Below are 25,029 nucleotides of genomic sequence, written 5' to 3'. Positions count from 1 at the left end.
CATAGCATTGCAATGGTTTATTTTTATATGCAAGCGTATACATCTCCCCACAAATTCATGAAAAATATTCTGTTGACCATGATATTCTTTTTATTGAAAAGCAACATAAAAAGGCTTTAGACATAGAAGATAGTATTTTACATTATTTTTTGTTATAAATATTTTTATGCCTTGTGCCAGAATTTACTTCCTGTAACTATTCCTGCTTTATCTGGAACAGTTTACTCCATTATTGAATATCTATTAGTGTTTAATATAGAAGAGCTTAATAAACCACTAATCCAAAAATAATGGTATTCCCTTGCTTTTCAGACCTTTTTGCTGAATATTCTTATTTATGTCCAATGTGGAAATCTGATCCTGTTCTCTTCCACTCTGCCAGCAGTTCCTTTTGTACCACTTCTGGTAGTTCATAGAAAACTTGAGGATCAATGTCAGAAGGGAAAGTAATTTTCTCATCTATAGAATCTTGCTCTCTATTTTCTGTAAGTCCTTCAGGAGAGTCTGTTGCTACTGTTTGCTTATGGCTATCTGTAGCATAGTTTTTGGAGAAAAGCTGCTCACTCCGCAAATTTGGAAATGAATGACAAACAGACACAGCAGGATTTGAATTTGTAAAATGGAATCCTTGAGGTTCTTTAGGTCCTTGACTCATTTGTTCATCTTTTAATCTATTATCTAAATAATATGAATAATCCTTTTGGCTAGACAGATAAGAGAAACTACTTCTACTTAAGCCTGATGTTCCCGGTTCACAAGGAGATACAGAGGACACCTGTTTGCTACTGGATGAATGATTTTTAGGGTTTATGGGAGTATTTTGCATCTGTTTTTTAGAAAAGAAAGACAATACTCCTTTAGAGGCATGTAATGGACAACTCACACTTTCTTTCCCTTGAAATTTTTCTCTAGATTTTCCAGAAAGGATTTCTTCTTGAATATCTACTGGAAGCTGCTTAAAGACTTCTTGATCAACACCTTCAGGAAGTGAACAGAGTGAGAATTCATTAATGTCTTTTTCTTCAGAAAAACGTTTAGTATCTAGTAGAGACTCCCTAGTTCTTGTACTTTCAACTCTTCCACATGGTAGGAAATCCTGGTTTGTTTCTTTGTCTTTGGGAAAATCTTCCATATGAGTGTCTTTCATTTTCTAGAACACAAGAATAACAGACTAATTTAGATATCCCTGCGCTGCTGTGTGCCTATAGCTATTACCTGACATGATTCTAACCTACTCAATAAATTCAATTATTTGTGGCCACTTCAAAACAACTAGAGATCTACTACCACAATTAGTCACACTATTGTGTGAATCTTTACTTACTATTCCAGGAAGAGGTTTCCTTCCTAGATAGCACTTAAACAAAGGTAAATATGCATTTGGAGACCTGGGAATATTTTAACAATCATGTACACAAACTTTCAATTCCATATATAAAAGAACAGCGCCTAGAAAAGCAGTTCACATAAGGGTATTTTTCAAAAAGCACACATACAGCATCAAGGGCTCATTTTCCAAAAATTAATATTCTAAAGGGTAACCTTTAAAAAAAAAGAAAAGAAAAAAAAAACCTATAACAAAAACCCAATATCATCAAGCTATAGTGCTAATTTATATTTATATAAAATAAAAATTTAAAGATACAGTCAACTATAACTTGCATAATTTTTCTATGTAGTTTTTCATCTAAATGTCTCCTCTAGGTTTAATCATCTTAAAAATATAAACATAGTAAAATATAACTCAGTAAACATAATACAATATTAATTCCGAAAAAGTAAAAGGAGTAGAAAAGATTCGGGCTATTATATTTATTGAATACCTATTGTGTGACAAATACATACAAGGTACTTTCACTGATATTTACTTCTCTAATGCCAGTGTAAATGAGCACTTTTAATTCCAATTCACAGATTAATTAAAATGTAAAAAGAAACACCTTTGTAAATGTAATAAATGAAATAAAAAGGGTCACAGAAAAAAAGTAATTTGAAGAGAGAATTAATTCACTATTTCCATACACTGTCCTGTTCTCATTTTGAACTTAAATGGAAATAAAAAGGTTACAAAATTATACTGACTAAACAAACAAAAGCATTTTACGTTAACTATAGGCATGAACAATTTAGTAAAAAATAATTTTTTTTTTTTTTTTTTGAAACGAAGTTTCGCTCTTGTTACCCAGGCTGGAGTGCAATGGCGCGATCTCGGCTCACTGCAACCTCCGCCTCCTGGGTTCAGGCAATTCTCCTGCCTCAGCCTGCTGAGTAGCTGGGATTACAGGCACGCACCACCATGCCCAGCTAATTTTTTGTATTTTTAGTAGAGACGGAGTTTCACCATGTTGACCAGGATGGTCTCAATCTCTTGACCTCGTGATCCACCCGCCTCGGCCTCCCACAGTGCTGGGATTACAGGCTTGAGCCACCGTGCCCGGCCTAAAAAATAATTTTTTAAGGCAACCCACATTTACTAAATAGGTTTGTCTATTCATAAAAGGGTTTTGTTTTAGTCATCTGAAAATGTGACTGTCCTCTGCCTTTCTATTGCCACACTGTTAACTTTACAACTGTAAAATCAGTAGTCAATTCTATCAATATTGCTATCAAAATTCAATACTCTTTCAAAACCAAGAAAATGTAAATACTTTAACAAAAGAATCATGGGAAAGGTACTGGTAACTTATGTGTCCACTAAAAGATGTGACTTCTAATATCTGAAAATATTTTGATACTTATGAGCTAAGCCATGTTTTTATAGACTACTATAAAATGTGTTAACAATTCCAAAATAGAGAGCCTCTATAATGTTCTATCTTTTATACAGTGATGCTTAGGTTTTCTTCTTAGATCACAGTATATTTAAGGCCAGCAACCATAATAAGATAGGTATTATAAACAAGTTAATCACCTAAACAATATCACCCAAAAGAATCTCTAAACTGTATCAAAAAGACAAGCACTTAGATTTGATATTTTTAACCACACAAATCCAATAAGAGTATTCTTAGGAAACTGAACAAAATAGAGTGTACTTACAAAACTGCGCTTTCCAGAGTGTGAAGCTGTTGTTAATGATGGTGTTAAATAATAATCCATAGGCCCTTTTTTAGCGGTATTTAGTGCTTTAAGGTTGCAGAAGCATACACTTAGAAGAGTAAGGTGAAATGGCATCTTCACATTCACCATATTTCGAAAAAGTTTCATCAGTATCTCAACCATTGGGGTCATCACATCGTAATTTCCTAAATAAAATGTTTAAGAAGACAATAAACATTATAATTAATATTAAGAGCATAATATACTTGATATTGCTGAGATTAAGAAATTAAAATTCTAAATAAGTATCACTGGGCATTTTGACATTATATATACCAAATTAAGATATTTCAACATTAATACTAAGTGGCTAAAAGTTTTCAAAAGATTTGAAATATGGGACTTCTGGTTATAGTACAGTGATATGGCCAGAAAATCCTGTCTCAAAAAGCTACTATAAAACTGAACATTGTCAAAAACAATCATTTTGGTGGAAATCTGGAAATGAACCAAAGGCAAACAAAGCAAGAAGTACTGATTTATGACCAGCTGCTATATGTTAGCTAAGAAAGTAGGAGACAGCAGCTTCATTGCCTGGGACTGTTTGAATGCCCCTTTATATCACTCAGTTGGTACAGGGTGAAGACTGCAAAAGCCAGCAGCTTCACTTCCAGAGGAGACCAGACCTGATTTGAGGCAGAGCGCAAAAAGCCCACACTTAGCAGTGCTGCCAGTAAAATTAGCAAACTTGATAGGAAACGAATGGGGAAATCCTACAGCTCTGCTAGTCTGAGGTTTTAGTGGTGAATGGAGTGAATGAAAGAACAGTGGACCAGCCAGAAATTTCACTAGGGGATCTGGAAATGAGAGAACCAAAGAGGGACTACATAGGCTTCCCTTACAACCATAGCCAACTAGGAGACTATGTGCAGAGGGCCCAAGTTCTCCATACACTCCTTACTGAAAGGATCACATGCACATCAAGGGTATATAAAGAGGGCCTAGCAGAAAATAAAAGATAAGGCAAACTTGAAAATGGCCTAAATTTTCTGAGTCCTCTCCAACCCATGCATGTACCCGCTGGCAGAGGTAGAAGGCTTCCAGGCTCTAGTGTTTGAGCAAAACCTTTGCCAATCACTGGCTAACCATGAATCTATACAGACATGGGCAACTTCCCTGAAAGCCAATATAAAAATACAAATTTGAATTAAAAACAAAAAACTGAGCAGAGAAATCAGTGGCTATACAGCACAGAGGAGATAGATTCTGCAGATTACATTCAGACAAGTTACCTAAAGAACAGGAAAGAAAAAGAAAAAACCCTACAGGTAAAAAATTTAAATCCAAAGTTTCTACAATACATTGTCTGTGAGGTCCAGTTTTCAATAAAATAGTTCAAAACATGCAAAGAAACAGGAAAGTGTTTCTGGTACACTTTTTCCCCCAAATATGTATACTTTTCCTGTACATATTTGGGGGGAAAAGCAGTTAACATAAATTGACTTTGAGTTGGACTTAGCAAAGACTTCAAAGTCATTACTATAGATATGTTCAAAGGATTAAAGACAAACGTGTTTAAAGAATTAAAGTAAAATATAATGACTACCAAAAAGAGGAATCTCGATAAAGAAACAAAACACATACAAACAAAAGACAAATAGAAATTCTAAAGTTGTCTACAGCCACACCACCCTGAATGCGCCCGATCTCGTCAGATCTCGGAAGCAAAGCAGGGTCGGGCCTGGTTAGTACTTGGATGGGAGAAATTCTAGAGTTAAAAAGTACAGTAACCAAAACCAACAAATCACTAGAGGGGCAACAGCAGTTATGAGATGACAGATGAATCAGAGAACTTAAAGGCAGCTCAATACAAATTAACCACTTTGTAAGAAAGAACAGAAAAAAAAAGACTGAAGAAAAATAAACAGAGCAGCAAAGATCACCACAGAGTGGAATCAGTATAAGGATAAACATATAGACCAATGAATCAAGAAAGTCAAGAAATGAACTCATATTTATGGTCAATTAATTTTTGACAAAGATGCCACGGTAATTCAGTGGGTGAAGAATAGTCTTACACAAATGATGCTGGATCAACTGGATACCCACATGCAAAGTAAAGAACTAAGACCCTTACCATATACCACACATAAAAAATTAATTCAAAATGGACCTAAACATGAAGCTTAAAAACCATAAAACTTCTAACAGGAAACAAAAGAAAATATCTGCGACCTTTGAGTTAGGCAAATAATTTTTACATATAACACCAAAAACATTATCCATAAAAGAAAAACCATGCTACTATATACCACTAGAACAACTATAATCAAAGAGACTGATAATACAAATATTGGCAAAAATATGAAAAACTGGAACCTTCATATATTGTTGATGAAAATGTAAATTATTGCATGAACTTTGGAAAAAAGTTGGTAGTTTCTTAAACAGTTCATATTACCGTATGATCCAGCAATCCCACTCCTTGAAATCTACCCAAGATAAATGAAAACATATACATATACCCAACCAATGACTTGCACTTAAATGTTCACCAAAATGAGACAATCTAAATGCCCATACAGAAGTTATCTCATGCTATATAGTTATCATAGTTCTGTTCTCTTTGAGCTCGGAAAACATTCTCAAATGATTCTTTACTTAATTATCCATTTAAAAACAAGGCCAGGTGCAGTGGCTCATGCCCATAATCCCAGGACTTTGGGAGGCTGAGGGAGAAAGATTGTATGAGCTCAGGAGTTTGAGACCTTGTCTATACTAAATATCAAAAAAATTAGCCAGGTGTGGTGGCATGTACCTACTGTCCCAGCTACTTGGGAGGCTAAGGCAGAAGAATTGCTTGAGCCTGGGAGACAAGGGTTGCAGTGAGCTATGACGGCACTACAGCCTTGATGCAGAGCAAGACCTCAAAAACTAAACAAAAAAATAAAAATAAAACAACAAAGTTTTCTGGTTGAAATTTCTTAAAGAATAAAAGCATTTAATTGCTCGCTAATTCCCTGTAAAGACTCTCCTTTTTTGGAGCATTTTTCTAATTCAAAGTTGGCTTATTTAAGAGTTCAACCTGCTAATCAAACTGTTGGAACACTAGTCCATACCTGTCCCTAACTTCTGAATTACATGCGATGGAATAGGGCACTGACGACTCTCACGACCATAGTGCTTCTCAGATGAATACCGACGGATTATTAATCTTACCGTATGAGGCTTCCTTCCATCTCGGCATACTCTAAAAATAAAGTGGAAATAAGGAATTTTAAAAAGTATTACCTAAAGACTTTTTAAATTACATAATACCTCATTTATCTAAAGGTGCCAGATTTTGTTAACTATAACAATTATACATATTGTAGATAACAAAATAGTAAGCAATCAAGGTCCCTAAGTATCCAAATAATCACCACAAAGTCTATGCACCTAAAGCTCTGAAAGTTTACATGTAAGGCTCTCAGGCCTCACTCAGAATTGAGTGCTGTCAGAAACAGAAGAGATATAAGATTTAATCATAACAAGCTGTTTTATAATCCAAATCCAAAATAAAACTAAAACAAACCAATTTTTTTTTTTTTTTTTTTTTTTTATAAGATGGAGCCTCACTCTGTCACCCTGGCTGGAGTGCAGTGACACAATCTCAGCTCACTGCAACCTCCACCTCCTGGGTTCAAGTGATTCTCTTGCCTCAGCCTCCTCAGTAGCTGGGACTACAGGCATGCGTTACCATACCCAGCTAATTTTTGTATTTTTACTAGAGAGCGGGTTTTGCCATGTTGGCCAGGCTGGTCTTGAACTCCTGACCTCAGGTGATCCCCTGCCTCAGCCTCCCAAAATGCTGGGATTACAGACATGAGCCACTACGCCCAACCAAAAGGCAACAAATTAAAATCAGCAGGAAATTTAAGAAACTGAACCATTCACTGACAAAAGCAAATAAGTAAAAAATAACAAAAGAACCTTTTTTTCAAACTTTTTCTTACAAAATAAGATTACAAAAAAAGTTTTTTTTTTTACAAAATGAAATTACTCTTGTTAAAGAGTAATCACTATTACCATTATATGATAGCATATTAGAGCAGTATCTTGAAAGATCAATCATATACTATATTTAGATATAAATGATATACAATATATGTACATGTGTTTTTAAAAAGTTTCATCCAAATGTCTTGATTTTGGCATTGAAACAAAAGTTTTAATTATATGACAAATTCACTTAAGAAGTATGAAACCTAATTACTGCAAAAATAAATGTCATTAAAGGATAAAATTTTCCTTTTTATACACATGGCAATGCATATAAAACCAAATCTCAAACACAAAATACAAATATTGCACATTGTTAAACACACTCAAGTTGAAGATTCTGAACTGAAAATAATAGTTTTAGGCCAGGCACGGTGGCTCATACCTGTAATCCCAACACTTTGGGAAACTGAGGTGGGAAGATCACTTACTTAAGCACAGGAGTTTTAGACCAGGCTAGGCAACAGAGCGAGACCTCACCTACAAAAATTTAAAAATTAGGCTTTATAGCAGGCACCTTCCCAGCTACTCTGGAGGCTGAAGTGGGAGGATTTCTTGAGCGCAGGAGGTTGAGGCTGCAGTGAACCGTGACTGTACTACTGCATTCCAGCCTGGGTGACAGAGCAAGACTCTATCGCAAAAAAAAAATAAATAAATAAAATAGTTTTGTAGTAAATAATTTTTTTCTATCTCTTATTGCTTTATGACAAAACTTCTCGATGGTTACTTAACTAGAATAATAAAATACCTTAAATGGTTAACAGTTTAAATATCTACCAATTAAACTTGTTCTATTAATTATGCAATTCAAAGAGTATGATATGCTAGTTAAGACACATTAGAAAAAGGCTGTATCACAAGCAATCTAAACTAGTACTTACAGGATGGATTAAAAATTAATATGGTTTTACATTTCTTACATACCTATAGTATTAATTATAACGCACTCTAGAAAAAACAAAAGTAATCATACACAAATACACACACACACACACACACACACACAGACACCTGTAATTTTTTTTTTTTTTTTGCAAGTCACTTAGATGGTGTTATAATTCAGTCACTTAAATAAGTGCCCGTGGTGTGGGAGAAAAGTTGCTGGCAAGCAGAGATACAGATAAATGGTTAATTTTACAGGTTTTGTATTTCACAGGTTTAGAGCACCTAGTCTCACTTCTGTGCTGACTCTTCAAATGAGAACTAAAACTTACACTTCTTGTGGTTTATCTATGTGTAGAACTGTCTCCAAAGGCTACAAATTTCAGAGTAGTCTTCTATTTAGACAAAGCAAATGACCCAGTTTCACTAGCATACTCACAGGCCCAGTCTGAGTCATATCACTGGAGCTGAGTCATACAGCCAGCCCCACATGCATGCAGCCAAAAATGAGCTGCATGGCTCTGCTCAAGACATGAGTGCCACATTGCACGTGACAGCAAAGTGGAGGAAATTTCACTTCATCAGTTTTCTCAGACTTACAGCCATCTAAAAAACATTTTCTCTAGATACAGTTAGTCCTCCTAGAATCATTAGAGAAGGACAAGCACTCTAAACTGTTAGAGTCCTAAAACCACAATTTGAGAAATTTCTAAAAAAAAAAAAAAGGAGAAACAAAGAGAGGAAAACAGGTAATACTCTTCTGTGGAATATGGAATATTGAGAAATACAAGTATAATGGCAAGGAGCAGCACAAAACTAAATTTCCTTTTCAGTTTATCTTGTGCTACTCATGTATTTATAACCACAGCTGATACTCTTCACATACAGATCAGAAACCCTGCGCACACCTGCAGTCACTCAGCCTGCTCACACAGCCCCAGCTAGCCATTCTTTCCTTTGGCTCCATTTTATTTTACAGTCTGAGGCAAAAGAGATACAACGATTTTTCTGCTTCTTTCATCATTGTTACTTTAATAATTTCCTATCCCCAACAATCACAAATTTATACAGCTGTTCCTATATCAAGAGTTCTAGAATTTGACAGTATTATTCCTCTTTGCATTTTTTTCTTCTTAATGAAATGCAAGTAACTATTAGGTTGAGGGCAAAGGCTTTGCAGCTGCCACAGGGAAAAATTAAAACTTCTTCCTTCTCACCGGAGGACAAGTATAAGTCTAGGAATGTTAGAAATATCTATAAAACCCGTCTAGGTAACTATCTGCAGCTTTAGATCCATAGTATAACCACAGTGTTACTAGAATTAAGACCAAGGGAAGCAGATGAATTAAATTTGGTAAGAGCCCCACTACCATCTTTACAATAGTTCATAATGCAGAGAAATCCCATAATAAATTATTTTTACATTGTTTAGTCTCCAGATAATCTGTCAGTTCCAAGACGGAACATCAAATATTCTTTCCATACACCATATACAGAATGAATATATAAGATAACATGGCAAAATGGTTTGAAAATCACCTGTTTAGAAGACTAGCAAGTAGTTCTTCAATCCTTTTTTTAGCTTCAACTTCTGATGAACATTTTTTAAATGAATCTTCTTCACTAAAGGACTATCAAAGAAGCATAAATAAGGATTAATGCAAACTCAAATAACTATATCTAATTATTATCAGTGTATAGTCAAATAAATATTCAATATGTTCTTTACTTATACCTCTTGTCCTTCATTTGAACCATTTAGTTCACTTTTATATTAACTGGTTTTTTTCTTTTTTTCTTTTTTTTTTTTTGAGACAGAGTCTTACTCTGTCACCCAGGCTGGAGTGCAGTGGCGTGATCTCGGCTCACTGAAACCTCTGCCTCCCAGGTTCAAGTGATTCTCCTGCCTCAGCCTCCTGAGTAGCTGGGATTGCAGGCGTGTGCCACCGTGCCCAGCTAATTTTTGTATTTTTAGTAGAGACGAGGTTTCAACATTTTGGCCAGGCTGGTCTCGAACTCCTGATCTTGTGATCCACCCGGCTCGGCCTCCCAAAGTGCTGGGATTACAGGCATGGGCCACCGCGCCCGGCCAATATATTAACTCTTTTTTATCTGCAAGTTGTTGTACTCACTAAGAAGTTAATGTAAAATATTACTATATTAATAGTTAATATAAAATAATTCAAAGTTAAGAAAACTCTAAAGCTCCAGTACCAACTCCAAGCAAGTATAATTATGGCAAGACTCTTAATTACCTAGGACTTGAATCTAAGTTTATCCTTGGACAAGTTGTTTAACCTTTCTGAAATATAGTATCCTCATCTTGAGAGAGACACAGGGAGAGAACAGAAGGAAGGAAAGAGGATAAGAAAGAATGGACAAACAACAGTACTACCTACCTTGATGGTTTGTTGTGAAGGTTAAATGGACTACTGTATTTAAAGCACTCAGTAGAGTGCTTGTCCCATAGCAAAAAAATCAAACAATGTTAACTGGGTGATTATACCTTTCCCATTTGCTAAATCATTGGACTACTCTGAAAACAAGATTTTTAAAGATTAAAATATTTGCCTCATATATGCATTATAGGCTATTAAAATTAAGTTGCACTGTCTTCAATCATAGTAGCTAACAAAATATCTAAATATCAATGCTTAAGATTCAATTTAAGAATATTTATTATCTAATCTATTAATAATAAATCAGCCTTCTAACAAGAAAAGGATCATATACTAAGGAAACTAGAATAATAAGAACATGGTACTAAAACTAGAACTCTTTCTATCAAATGATGTGATAAACAGTACTTAATTAAAATAAATATCATCATATACCTGAGGTGGTCCTGAGGGTATCACAGGGGAGTTATCCTCTCCAAAACTGAGTTTCAGGATACGCTGAGCAACTAAAATTCCTAATTCTTTTTCTAAAATTTTGGATGAAAAGGTTTGGAGATCATGTACACTAGTGATACCCAGAGCTTCAAGACATTTGGTAGTTTTATAGCCAATACCTAAATAAAAAGAAATGCATACAATGTTAAAGTAGCTTTTCTCCTGAAAACAAAGGTAATTAAAATATTATAAATACATCAATCATATCTTTAAGTTCTATAATGTATACAGTAGTCCCCCCTTATCCACAGGGGATACATTCTACCACCTTCAGCAGATGCCTGAAACCATGGACAGTATCGAACCCAATATATACAGTACTGTTTTTGCCATTACATATATACCTATGATAAAGTTTAAGTTATAAATTAGGCACAGTAAGAGACTAACAATAACTAATAAAATAGAACAATTATGACAATGTACTATACACAAGTTATATGAATGTGGGCTCTGCCTCTCTCTCAAAATATCCTCTAGTATTTTTAGACCTCAGTTGACTGCAGGTAACAGAAATTGTGAAAAGTGAAACTGCAGGTAATGGGGGACTACTGTATTTTGCAAAGATCAAACTCCATTGCAAACCAGGTTGCTGTTCTTCCACGCCAGGCTCCTGGATTATATGCATCTCTTTGAAGTCCTCACAAAATGCAGTATAATAAAATGGACATAGAGGCAGCCAATAAATGCTGTCTTACTAAAATAAAGTTTTTACAACCTGTTATGTAATATTCCAGAAATATTCAGAAATCATGATTATTAATGTACAAAAAGGCTGTCACTAGAGCAATTTAATTAAGTATACATATTAGGTAACCTAACTGATTGCTATACATACCACCACACATTTAACCATAAGTCACATCTAACAATATTTACCATCCAGAATACAACTATCAGCCAGAAAGCAAACAAACAATCTTGCTGGCAAAAATGTCACAAAGTTCTTGCACTAAAATTTAGTCATATTTTATTCACAAGAGAAAATACTCAGGCGATCTAGTGTCTCCTTATTCTTTTCATTTAAAAATAGTAATTCTACAGTTATCTGGTTTTCTTGCACAGCAAAAGCAGTAAGCAGGAAGGGACAGCTGTGTAGGGGGAATTACTAAGGTAGAGTGACAGATTTTTCACAGCAGAAATAAAAGAAGGTTACCAATTTGGCAATAAGTGAGAAAGCAGAAAGCCTGTTTTACAAAAAATAATAAAATAAAAAAATAAACAGACCCAAGAACTCAAAAGTTAAGCCAAGTAAAAATGTTTTGCACTAGTACACAGTTCTCAATTTATTACAACCTGACATTGTTCTTCAGAATGCAGAACCAAAGTCATCCAAAAAACTCCAAATTATACTTATACTATACTAAGGAAGGCAAGGACACACAAGTATCAGTTGAGAATGTGAAGTACGACATCTAAGTTTCAGTTGTATTAGAAATTCACTCCCACAGAACTCTTTTATAACATCTTATTCCCCAGTAATACCATAAAAACGTAGTTTAACATAGCCATTATTGATGGTCTATAAAAAGTTAGGTATTTGACCTTCGAAGATACAAACTTGCCCCATGACCTAAATAGATCACTGAACTCCTTAAAGAAATCAGTTTCCTCATCTTTAAAATGAGGAACTTGGCCTAGATGTTTTGGAAAGTCCATTGTAGCCTTAATATTTTATATGTAATCCCAAAAAGGAGTTAGTAAAAGATCAACTTCCCTCTCCAGAGGCAACATACAGTATAAGAGTATGACCCAAGGACTGGAAATAAAGGGCCATATGTTTCTAGGCTATAACTTTTATGATCATATTCTAACCATACAAAAGTAGATAAAATAAGAAAAGTACTTTCATGTACTTCTTAATCCAAATTTGCTTCAGAAAATATTGCTGTTCTTTTAGTTTTTTTCCAGGAACCAAGTACACACACACACACACACACACACACACACACACAAACACACACACACGCATGTGCACACACACAAACTCACATACACCCCTTCTAAGAATTAATTACATTGTATCTATAATTTTTTAAATTAAAGAAATACATTAAAACCTATATGTACTTTTCAAATATATTTGTCTTACCAGGTATTTCCTTTATGTGATTCAAACTATGAATAAGATGTTGACAACTTTCAGGTAATAAGACTGTTTGTTGATTTGGTTTAAAGACACCAGAAACCAATTTTGCCAACAGTTTATTAGAAGCCACTCCAGCACAGCCAGTGAGCCCCAACCGATTATACATGGCTTCCCGCATCTCTGCTGCAATCTGAGATCCAACAAGTAGTCTGATGTGCAAGATGTCATGCAGATTTATAGCTTTAAAAACAACAAATGTCATTAAAAGTCACAAGAAAAAAACTTTTTTTCTTTACAAAATAATTTTAAAAGGTAGAGGGCTTAGTCTATATCCAACCACCACTACCACCACCACCACCACTTGGTATGGCTGCAACGTTTGTCCCCTCCAAACCTCATGTTGTAATTTGATCCCCAATGTTGGAGATGGGGTCAAATGGGAGGTATTGGGATCACAGGGGTGGATCCCTCATGAATAGATTAATGCCCTCCCTCAGGGGTGAGTGAGTTTCTCACGGTAGTAGCTCCAGAGACAGCTGGTTGTTAAAAGGGCCTGGCACCTCCCCCAGTCCTTCCTTCCTCTCTCACCATGTGATCTCTGCACATACTGGCTCCCCTTTGCCTTCCACCATGAGTGAAAACAGCCTGAGGCCCTCACCAGATGCAGAGGGCTAATTCTGACTTATCCGGCCATGAGAATCATGAACCAAATAAACCTTTTTTTCTGTATAAATTACCCAATTTCAGGTATTCTGTTAAAGCAACACTCAATGGACTAAGAGACCACTGCCACCCTGTGATCCACTTGACTAATCTCTTTCATGCTTCACAGGAATACTGTAAACAAATTCAACAAGCAAATTCCAAGGGCCTGTGATAGTGACTGTATACTAGAAGTTCTTAATAATTAACAAATTATAAACACTCATCTCGTAAAAAAAAATTCCTACTGACATGAGTAAAACGTTTACTCACATTTACCTGTAAGTAAGCATAAAAGTATTATTATAACAAGAAGCTAACATTATAGCTCTAAACATCTAAATCCTAACCACATACTAGCTGTATATGCTGCTGAAAATAATCTCTAACCTGTACATAGTTTTAGAGCTTTTTTATGAAAAGTGTAAGAAAATTGTATAAAAACAAATTTGTTTTAGATGTAAAACAGTGCTGGAATTACATGAAACTATACAAACCTCAAAGAGACTCATACTACAAGTATTTAGAGATGAAATGTCAGGATGTCTGCAATATGCTTTCAGATAGCTCATCAACCAAGCAAGCAATCCATAGGGAATAAGGGAAATGTGGCAAAATGATAACAACTGGTTTATCTACAAGAAAGGACATAATGGGTATTTGTAGTACAATTCTGTCAACTTTTCTTTAGGTTTAAAAAAGATTTTAATAAAATCTGTGTGAAAGAGGAAGAATTAATCAATAATTGCACATTTCCTTTTTGGGATATAAAACCTAACTATAATGTGCTCTAACCGATAAAATCTAAATTTGCTTTAAAAATTATGTAGAAATACATTTGAAATATTCTTGCTACTTAGCCCTTGTAAGTTATAAATAACCACAAGTACAAAAGATACAAGAAAAGCTCCATGTATTCCAGAAACTGTAGCTCCACCGCTTTTCTTCTGTGGAGAACTATTCTGCAGACTTATGTTTAGTTCTCAAAAAAAGAGGATAAGAGGAAATGCATGGGGAGGCTTAAGAGCAAAAGGGTCAGACAAATCTTACACAAAAGCAGAGTAACTTGTCTTGTATGTGGTATGATAAGGGAGTCACATGCAGAGTCTTAAGATGTCTGAAAGCTTAGTTAGCATGTAAATATCCCTGGAAATACCATCAGTCATTCATATCTTAATACATGGAGATAAACCATTCTGCTTTCTTGCTAACAGTTGGCAAAGATTATTTGAACGGATTAAATAGGAGCTTGGAGAAGATTCTAGCACAAGCAGATAGGCCTGGACAACATTCCAAAAGTGTTAACTTGGGAAGTCAGAGAGCAACAGGAGGGTCTCAGTGTCTCTGGGGAATTGAAATGAACATGTAAAAGACATATCAAAGGCATCTAACCTACCTGAAAATTCTGCTTAGATATGCTTTAGGATAATCAAAATTTTTTTCCAAAAAGCATATTAAGAAGCCAACTCTTGCAACTTAAGAATGACCTAAAGAGGTTTGGCTTTTTGTTTCTTTAAGAGATGGGATCAGCCAGGCAAGGTGGCTCACGCCTGTAATCCCAGCACCTTGGGAGGCCAAGACGGGTGCATCACCTGAGGTTGGAAGTTTGAGACCAGCCTGACCAACAAGGAGAAACTCCATCTCTACTAAAAATACAAAATTAGCTGGGCATGGTAGCACATGCCTGTAATCCCAGCTACTCGGGTGGCTGAGGCAGGAGAATCACTTGAACCTGGGAGACGGAGGTTGCGGTGAGCCAAGATCGTGCCATTGCACTCCAGCCTGGGCAATAAAAGCAAAACTCCGTCTCAAAAACAAAAAAAGAAGAGATGGGATCTTGGTCTATTTCCCAGGCTGGACTCAAACTCCTGGGTCCAAGCAATCCTCTCAGCTCAGTCTCCCAAGTAGCTGGGACTACAGGGGCGCACTACTGTGCCCAGCTAGGTATGGCTTTCTAAAATGTGAGCAGATGCACTGTCAAATAAAAACTCTGAGCAGATGAATACTCTGTGCAGGTGAACAGGAACAATGTTCTGTGCAAATGAAAAGTGCACAGAGCACTGAGCCACGTCATCAAAATTTTAATACTTATGATAGAATAGCAACACCTAATTTTAGCTGTCCTGGACGGATTACAGACTAAATGTAACTATACCTCCAACAAAAGTCGTGAATCTTTCGGAATCACACAGCAAACTCACTGAACATTAAGAAATGCATGTACTTTTAGTTAGTAGGTAGAATAAGAACCCACTCACACTGATTATTGTATACATGACCCGACACAGTCATCGCAGAAAGTTCGTCACTTTGCAGCTGCTGTAGTCTCTTCTCAACCATTTCTGTTAAATCCACAAAATTTTCATCAAATCCAAGTCTCTCAACAACTGGACTAAATTCTTCCAGTAATTCTAAATTGAAATAATATTGGAGCACAGATGTAAATAAAGTTATAACTAGGATAAATTTAACTAGTGTTTAAAAATGTTTAACCTTATTGTTAAAGGTTTTATATACATTCATAGTTCCATAATATCTTTAATAAAACCCTCGGTTAACTGACTTTTTTCTGTACCACATCTTAAGTTCAGGCAATATTTTTCAAAACATCTAAAAATGACATTCCTAGGGCAGTTATTCATGGCAACATATTTAGCTAAATCTTCTAGGCCTTTAATTTTTATATCTGTAGTACATTAAATATCAATGTTAATAGTAAATTTATGACCTTGAAGAAATGTGTCAAAGAATAAACTAGAGGCTGCTTATAACAGTATATTTTAGCTGTATTTTTCCAAGAGTTTAAATGAGGCAAAACAAAATAGCATTTAAAAGTTCCAATTATTACTAAATAAAACAGTCACTCAACTTTCAAAATATACTATAACATGGTATTTTTATTAGCCATTCCCAAGCATATTCCTTAGGACAGAGAGAGATGAACCACAGGTTTCAGATACTCAAATTCCCAGCATCTAGCACAATATCTAGTCCTTAAGTCAAATGTTTACTATATTGAGCTGAACCAAAATTCAAAATAAATTCAAAAGAACTATCAATTTTCATATATTAACACTGAGACTAATAAGTTTAAAATCATTGAGAAAGTTTTTTACTTCACTCTGAATCACCTACCGACACCAGCTAGATAAGAGAAAACAAATGCAAGTCTCTTAGTATACAAAATGCATAGATCCTTAAAGTCATATAATCTGAAGCTCAGAAATAAAAGGACTATGTCATTCCACACAGATCGGTTTTTCACAAATACCAAAAGTGCTTTTTTGTTTTGTTGATGTCAGCACTGACAATAAGGGGAAACTAATAAAGATAACAATGTGACATGGTGAACACCAAAAATCTCCTGATTTACCCAGAGAAAACTATTACCTCCTCTCAGGACAGACAGACAGTATGTCTGATCATATAAAATGACTGTTTTGCATTTCCTTTATCAATTTCTGCAATTTATTTTCAAAAGCATATACCTGCCATGCAAAATAAGATGTAGAAAACAAAAGAGTTTATCAAAAGAATACTACATAAGAAAAATAAAGGGTAAGGTTTTAAGTACTAAGTAGAAAAGCAAGTTAAATACAGAATCGTGCATGAAGCTGGTGGATCACTAAACATTGATTGATTTTAGGTCAGAAGACAAATCCCTAATTATCCCAATCCTGAAGGTTTTTGCTGTTGCTGTAGTTTTAATGAGACAGGGTCTCACTCTGTTGCCCAGGCTGGAGTGGAGTAGCACACCACAGCTCACTATAGCCTTAACTTCCTGAGCCCAAGCAATCCTCCCACCTCAACCTCTGGGACTACAGGCACATGCTACCATTCGGCTAATTTCTTTCTTTCTTTCTTTTAATTTTGTAGAGACAGGGTTTTGCTGTTATGTTGCCCAGGCTGGCCTCAAATGATCCCCCCACCAGAGCCTCCCAAAGTGTTGGGATTATAGACATAAGCCACCATGCCCAGCCTCCGACCCTGAAGTTAACCTCTTTCTTGGTATCAACTTCACAAACAAGATACATTATTAAACATGTAATTATACAAGGCTCAAAAGAGGAGTTTGTAATTAGAGGGGAAAAAAAACTACCTTGAAGAAAGGTATACATGCAGTACAATAAATATGTGAAATAAATAATAAGGTTATATATCATAAACAGGTCAGAGATAAATACAGTAAAGGACTAATTGGCTAGGTTCCCACTTCAACTCAGAAAAATACTGTAAGGAAAAATTGATAAAATAACTTAAAAAAAAAACTTTTTTCGCAAAAAAAGTGACACAAAAAAGTACTAAGTACTTAGTACTTAGAAAAAGATGAACAACCCAAATAAAAAACAGGCGCAAGTAAATAGGTTAACAGAAAAAAGTACATAAATGATCAAAAATATATGAAAAAATATTCAACCTTACTCATGAAAAACTGCAAATTAAAACAATCCTCTTCTATCAGGCAACGACTTTTTATCTAACACTCTCATATATACCAGCAATATGTTGGGGCAACCTCAGATGTAACATATTAACAGTATCCAAACATTTAAATGCAAATCATGTTTGATCCCACAATTCACCTCTAGAAACTTACCTTATGGAAATCCCTTTAAAAATATGCCAACATTTCTACAAGAAAATGTCTAAGAGCAAAAATCTGGCAACAGCCTAATAATCCATCACTATGCAGGGAAACCATATAACTTATCATCCAAAAGAAGACATTTTTTGAGTGAAAGGAAGTGCAATTATTAATTAGGTAGCAACAACAGGCATAAAGTTGGACATACACACTGTCTTCATATCACTGAAGAATTGGTTAAATAAACATGGAATAAATACAGTAAAATACTGTGCAGGCATTAAAAGGAGTGAGGAAAATCTCTGTGAATGATATGAAAGATCAATAAGCTCAGAGGCAAGATACAGAAGTGTATGTATTATATAATCACTTCTGTGTACACTAAAACTTAAGTTTTTATTTTCTCCACAGGGAAAGTTCTAAAGACTAAAGTTTTAATAGTTAAACACACACAATTTTAGTGATGTAAATAAGTGATATCTGGGAGTATAATCTTGTCTTTTGTGCTCTGCTATCCCTTCATTCCTCCCATTTCAGCACTACGCCTTTCCCGCCACAAGTTAATCAATGTTAAAAACCTATAATATACTCTCTCATGTTTCTCTTCTTGTTCCTATATAGACATACACATATATATGAGAGGAGGCGTTTAGGCCATCATTTTACACATTTGGAAAAACATGATACATGATTTTGTATCTTGCCTTTTATTCACTCAACAAGCTCAACAAGGCCTATCTCCATTAGTCAAATAGTATTGCACCAACGCATTCTTTTTCATGGCTATATAATATCCATCATACAGATGTCTTAGTTTATTTGGCTACTTCTCTTGATGGGTATTTTTCCTTCCATACTTTCAACAATCATAAGCCATGTTAGGATAAACATTGTTATACATATGTCTTTTGTGGCTTTCTTTCTATTCTTAGAGACAGAGTCTCACTCTGTTATGTGCAGGCAGGCTGGAATGCAGTGACACGATCATGGCTCACTGCAGCCTCAAGTTCCTGCTCAAGCAATCCTCCTACCTCAGCCTCCAAAAGTTCTGGGTTTACAGGTATAAGCCACAATAACCAGTCTTATGATTTTATTTCTATTTGGTAAACTCCCAGGAATGATATCACTGGATTGAAGAACATGCATATTTAACCTCGGTAAGTGTTCTTGATGCTTTTTCTCGCATTCCTTTTAAATTGTGGCAAGTATGATGGATATAAAATATCTTAGTAATTCAAATTTCCTTGGCCACTAATAAATTGGAGCATTTTTTCCCTATAAGTGTTAGACACTGAGTTAGGCTCTCCTTGTCAACTACGTATTCATATCCTTTGTCCTTTTTAATTAGGTTTCTTTTTCCTAATTTCTAAGAGCTCTTTGTATATTATAGACATTAATCCAATCATCTGAAAATTGCTATAATAAAAGAAAAACAAAGTAAAAATGAAGACAAATCATTGCAAAGCTGATCATTATAGATTTTTATGCTACATATTAAGTAATTGCATTTTTTGCCATTAAAACTGTGAAAGCTGCAATTACTTTTGCACCAACCTACTTTATTTGCAATGTGTCAGTGCACGCTCATTTTCATTTTTCCTCTAATTTACTATAACACTAAGATTTAAACCCAAACCTAGCATGAGAGAGTTTAGCTACACTGTAATATTAATTATACATATAAAATCTAAGAAAATATTAATAAATCCATTATTTTTATTAATCGTTCATAAGAAATCAGTTTTTACTTATGCTGATCAAATGTTACAGAAACCTTTTCCAACTTTCATTAGTGCATCAGAAAACAATTTATTTCTTCATAATTCATTCAAACTTAAAATTTTAAATACCTGGCATCTTTTACAGTACAGTTTCCCATTTTCTCACTTTTAAACTTTGTTTTCCATTTTTCCCCATTATATATATAAACATGAATCATAACAGAGTTAAAATTACTTACAACTATACATCTTAAAAATAGTATTTGTAGAATAGTTATCCTTTTATATAATTTTTAAAGTGGATGAGACCCAAAATAAGAAGTTATTAGGAAAAAGCATCTTATGTTATTTCACATTCATTAAAAAATTCACATAATGGGCATCCTACATAAAAATTAATGTTAAAAGTACATTGCCTATAATTTGTACCTGTAACCTTGTAAGACATTTCTCTGTAGCGAGTCAGGTCTTCTCCATTAACTAATACCAGCTGTGGACACTTTTCTTTTGCAACTCTGACATTCATAAGCTTCTTAACTCCAAGTTTCCTAGCTTCATAGTTGCAGGTAACCACCAAATATTTCTGTTGAACCCCTATAAAAAATATTTTATGAGAAAACCAAGCACAACTGAAGAAACATTTAAAGATAATATTTATTAATTCCACATTACACTTGTCTAAGTTGTAAGGCAATCAGTTTTGATAAGAACCAACAGCCCTATCTCAATTAAAAGAAAAACACAGCCTCCATAAATCAAATTTCTATATTACAGAAACATTAGGTTTTGAAGCTGCCTCCTAATTATGAATTATAATATACCAATATGGTATTTTTCCATACCCATTTTTAATCTCTGGTTGTTTTGTCTCCATGAAGAAGGTAAGTTATTATTAAATAACAAAACACTGAATAACACAAAATTACAAGTTAGACAAAAGATCAGTTATTCACATACAAAAGGCAATCTGTGTATTACATTTCTCAAATTTAATAAAAATGAACATAAATCAACAAATTCTATGGAATCTTCAGTGATAAGACACAAATCAAATCTCTCTAGGATTTTTTCCCAGACAATATAAAAGCAGATTAATTTATACTGCCATATAATAAGGCATGTTTTACCAAAAAAAAAAAAAAAAAACAAGATGAAAATAATTGAGTACAATTAAATACTGGTTGCTGCTAGAAAAACTCAACTTCTCTTCCAAGTAACTTGCTAATATAAAGCAATATAAAATATAACATATACAACATGTGACAGGCTACAGCAATTTTTAGGGATCTAACAGTTATGTACTACTTATTGAACTTTTCTATCAAAAACAATTAAATATGATCATTTATTTACAGACTGCATAAAAAGTTCTAGTTTATTGGTGACTTAAGGTGGCTCAAAAGTATTTGCTCTGCTCTTTTTATACAAGTTGACTACTTGTTTACCACTGTAAGAGTAATGTTCACCTAAAATATGTAAAATGTAAACATGTAGAAGAAAAAAAAAGGTTATGTCCACTTCTCTACTATTAGACATTGTTTCTAAAATTTTGGTATCATAAACAAGGCAAGAAACATTATTTTTACATAAAGTTTTTTCACATATCAGGTAATGCCCAAAAATATATTCGTGGAACCAAAAGTAATAATAATTTGAGATTCCTCAGTGAACCACATAAAAAATCAGATTGGTAGACTTCTTAACCAAAAACAGGAGTCTTTAAATGGAGCATTACATTATATGGCCTCACCACTGTATATCACTAGCCTGAGTTCATCATGTATTTGTTGAGTATAAATGAAATACTTCAGTTTTCCTTCCAAAAAGTGGAGCATTCATATCCCTCATTTCACAATAATCATTCATTTGTACTTAATTACACTTTTTTTTATTAAGCATTATCTACAGAACATCTTATATCACAGTGCTGCTATTTAGAAAAGCTTTGAGGAGAAAAATTTAGGTCCCTTGATTCTAACTTCTTGGCACTCTTAGGAAAGTCTGAAGATCCTTGACTCACCTTAGCATAGCAAAAGCTAGTCATCCCTTTGTTCTTCAGTAAATCAACTAGGCTAGCTTGGGATTTTTTAAGCCAAACTGAACACAAGAGGGTGGCAGCAAGTGAACCAAAATTGTTCTTTATGTTTATACTTAAAGATGAATCTTTCCTGAATGCATGAAAATCTCTCAATTTAAAATATGAATAAAAATGATAAAACAAGTCAGTATATCAAGTAAATATCCAATATAAAATTGGTTTGGCTTTTATTTAAAAAGATGCTTATGTTTTTATGGAAAGTTTGCTGTCTTTATAATACTTAGGTTTATGTTCAAAATCCAACCAGTGTGTTAGATGTTATACAATTTAAGAGTTAATTTCAGAAAGGGGAGGACAGATGAACACTTCCATTAAAATGTAGTGAGAGGTTGTTTTTGAGAACAATGCTTGTAAAATTTCAAATACTGAGAAAAAGAAATCTGCCAAGCAAACTAAGCTACTAACCAGCACAGAAAAGTAAAATGTTTTCTCTTCATTTATTGTCGACTATACTATTCTCAGATTCACCACTTACTAAATGAGGCTTGTAAAATTTACAGTTGGTAGTGAAGCACAAATGACCAGCTACAAAGCACTTAAGAACTGCTTCCAAAACCTTTCTTAATAAGGTTAATAAATCTGTATATAATGTGCATGAGTTGCTAATCTAATCATTATGCAATACAAATATTATAAACGTTCAGTTACCTAAAGGTTTGTCTTTTAGCTCTGGATTTGAGATCATTTCTACTTGTGCATAAAAGCAATCCAGATCTACATGTACTATGACTCTGGTTGAAGAATTTTGTGTGGGCAACACTTGATCATGAACTCCTGCACAATATACAAAGAAATTTTTAAAAAATCAGGTTGCTGTCATCTCCGAGCAACTGACAATTCCTTAAAACATGGTACCTGTGAAGGAAGAATGCAAAGTGATGTTAGCTTTTTCCTGGATTATATGTGAAAGCATCGAAAAATTACAAAGACATGAAACTCCACCTAGAGTAGGGTCTTCGGTCCTCTTAATTAGCGTTTCTTTGTGTACTGGATTTTTCTTAGGATAGCAATAAATTTGAGGAGAAAAAAAAATCTGTTCAGTAAAGGATGATGCAAGAGATAATACTATCACTTGGAAGTTTATAGTAGCTTTCAGCATAAACCAGAAGGGGCAGAAAAGTTGAAACGTCGTTGATTTTCACAAAACTTGAAAATTATTCTAAGCAGCATCCCTTTACATTAATATATATATCCATTTACATACATTTATATATAATTATATATATCATTTATAATATATAATTATATATATCATTTATAATATATTTTATATATATATATATATATATATATATATCTGAAATACAAAATGACAAAAGACAACCAGTGGGTACCAGTGTGGGCGATTTTTACCTCCCATGACAGCAAGATTATCTGGTTTAATGCTAAATCACCAGTGCCTAAAACAGTGTCTACGACATAAAAGACCACCAATAAATATTCACTAAATTGAAAGACTGAATAGTTATTAGTTTTAAAAAGTTGCTTAGATCACGTGTAGGGGAAGGGAATGAGAGACGACTCCTCTCTACATTGGGTAGAAACAGAAGCAAAATGCAATTTGATATTCTGGCTGGGATCCTAGAACAGAAAATGTTAGCAGAAAAACTGGTAAAATCTGAATAAAGCGTGTAGTTCGGTTAACAGTATTATACTAATAGTAATTTCCTAGTTTTGACATATGTACTGAGTTTATGTTAACACTAGGGGTATCTACCTTTGCAACTTTCAGCAAACCTAAAGTTGTTCCAAAATTTAAAAGGCCAGGCACGATGGCTAATTCCTATAATCCCAACACTTTCGGAGGCTGAGATGGAAGGATGGCTTCAGGCTAGAGTTTGATACCAGCCTGGACACACAGCTACACCTGATCTAAAAAAATCTGAAAATTAGCCGGGTGTGGTAGCACGTGCCTGATGTCCCAGCTACTCGGGAGGCAGAGGATCACTTGAGCCCAGGAGTTCAAGGCTGCAAGGGAGACCCTGTCTCTAAATTAATGAATGAAAAAAACCAGCAGGAGATGAGAACCGGTGCCTTGGCATCCAGGCCCTGAGGTGGGCGGTACAAGGTAAAAACCAGAAGCTGGAAGTGGGTCACCAGAGATAAGACCACAGCGGACGTGACTCCGCCTAGGTTCCGAGTCATCCCTTCCTGCCAGGGCTGAGACCGGGTCCCACCCTCTGCCAAGTGAGCGGCAAGGTCCTCCACTTCTCCAACCTTAAACGGCCCCGGGAGCTTCTGCAGTTTTCGTAGGGCTGGCTTAGGGATTCCTGCCCGACTTCGCCCCTCACAGAGGAGGAGAGGAAGGTGTAGATGCACCCTCGACACGCATTTGTAGTGTGGACGCGCCCCACCCTACTCCTACTGAGTGAAGCCATTCCTCTAGAGGTACCAGCCGCGTAATACGAGGCAGAGGGAAGCAGCCCTCTCTTAGAGGAGCCGAGCGGGGCAGGGACCAGGCCGCCGTCCCGGGCGTCTGCCTACCCCGCCCTTCTCATTTACATCCAAGGAGGCCGCTGGGCTCCTCAGGCCCCAGCGCACCCTGCAAGCTGCCAGCCGCCCCTACGTCCGACAGTTCCATGGCCCAGGCCTCGTCGTCTTCCTCGTTGCCGCAGCCTTCCTCCTCCAGCTCCACCCCCTTCTTCTCCATCCAGCCGCTACGAACCGCAGCGCTACTTCCGCCTTCCGCCTGGTCTCCAGGGAAACCGCGGGGCGACCGTCTCCAGCCGCTGGGTCCCTCGCGCCGGCGCAGTCGTGGCCGACCAGCTTGTTTCCCGGAGGGACGTGCTTGCCGGGGAATCGTGGACGCCCACGTGCTGGAGTTTTTTCCCACCCGGTCGAGGCCGGAAGCGGGGAGAGATTGAAAGCACACGTGGCTTTTTTTTTTTTTTTTTTTTTTAAACAGAGTCTCGCTCTTGTTTCCCAGGCTGGAGTGCAGTGGCGCAATCCCGGCGGAGCGCAACCTCCGCCTCCCGAGT

General features: G+C 35.5%; 1 protein-coding gene across 6 annotated transcripts; it reads right to left on the bottom strand.

Moving 5' to 3' along the window:
• Positions 1-24,830, bottom strand: POLI (DNA polymerase iota). 6 transcript variants are annotated; one of them, XM_032293556.1, is made up of 10 exons: positions 24,593-24,830; positions 22,700-22,825; positions 20,383-20,547; positions 15,906-16,058; positions 12,949-13,185; positions 10,797-10,975; positions 9,502-9,593; positions 6,159-6,289; positions 3,040-3,245; positions 1-1,150 (listed from the first exon to the last, which is right to left on the bottom strand). In XM_032293556.1, exons 1-10 carry the CDS (start codon positions 24,699-24,701, stop codon positions 332-334), a joined length of 2,217 nt encoding a protein of 738 aa, XP_032149447.1. In that variant the 5' UTR covers positions 24,702-24,830; the 3' UTR covers positions 1-331. The 6 variants fall into 6 exon arrangements, with proteins under 6 accessions (XP_032149447.1, XP_032149448.1, XP_032149449.1 ...); XM_032293557.1 differs by having other exon boundaries at positions 15,906-15,989; positions 24,593-24,806; XM_032293558.1 differs by having other exon boundaries at positions 22,700-22,906; positions 24,593-24,680.
• Between the last annotated feature and the right edge of the window lie 199 nt (positions 24,831-25,029).

The sequence above is a fragment of the Sapajus apella genome, unplaced genomic scaffold (genome assembly GCF_009761245.1).
Source record: "Sapajus apella isolate SASKATOON/1434 unplaced genomic scaffold, GSC_monkey_1.0 scaffold30, whole genome shotgun sequence".
Classification (NCBI taxonomy): Eukaryota; Metazoa; Chordata; class Mammalia; order Primates; family Cebidae; genus Sapajus; species Sapajus apella.
The sequence above is the reverse complement of the archived record's forward strand: the minus strand, read 5'-3'. Positions and strand labels throughout refer to the sequence as shown.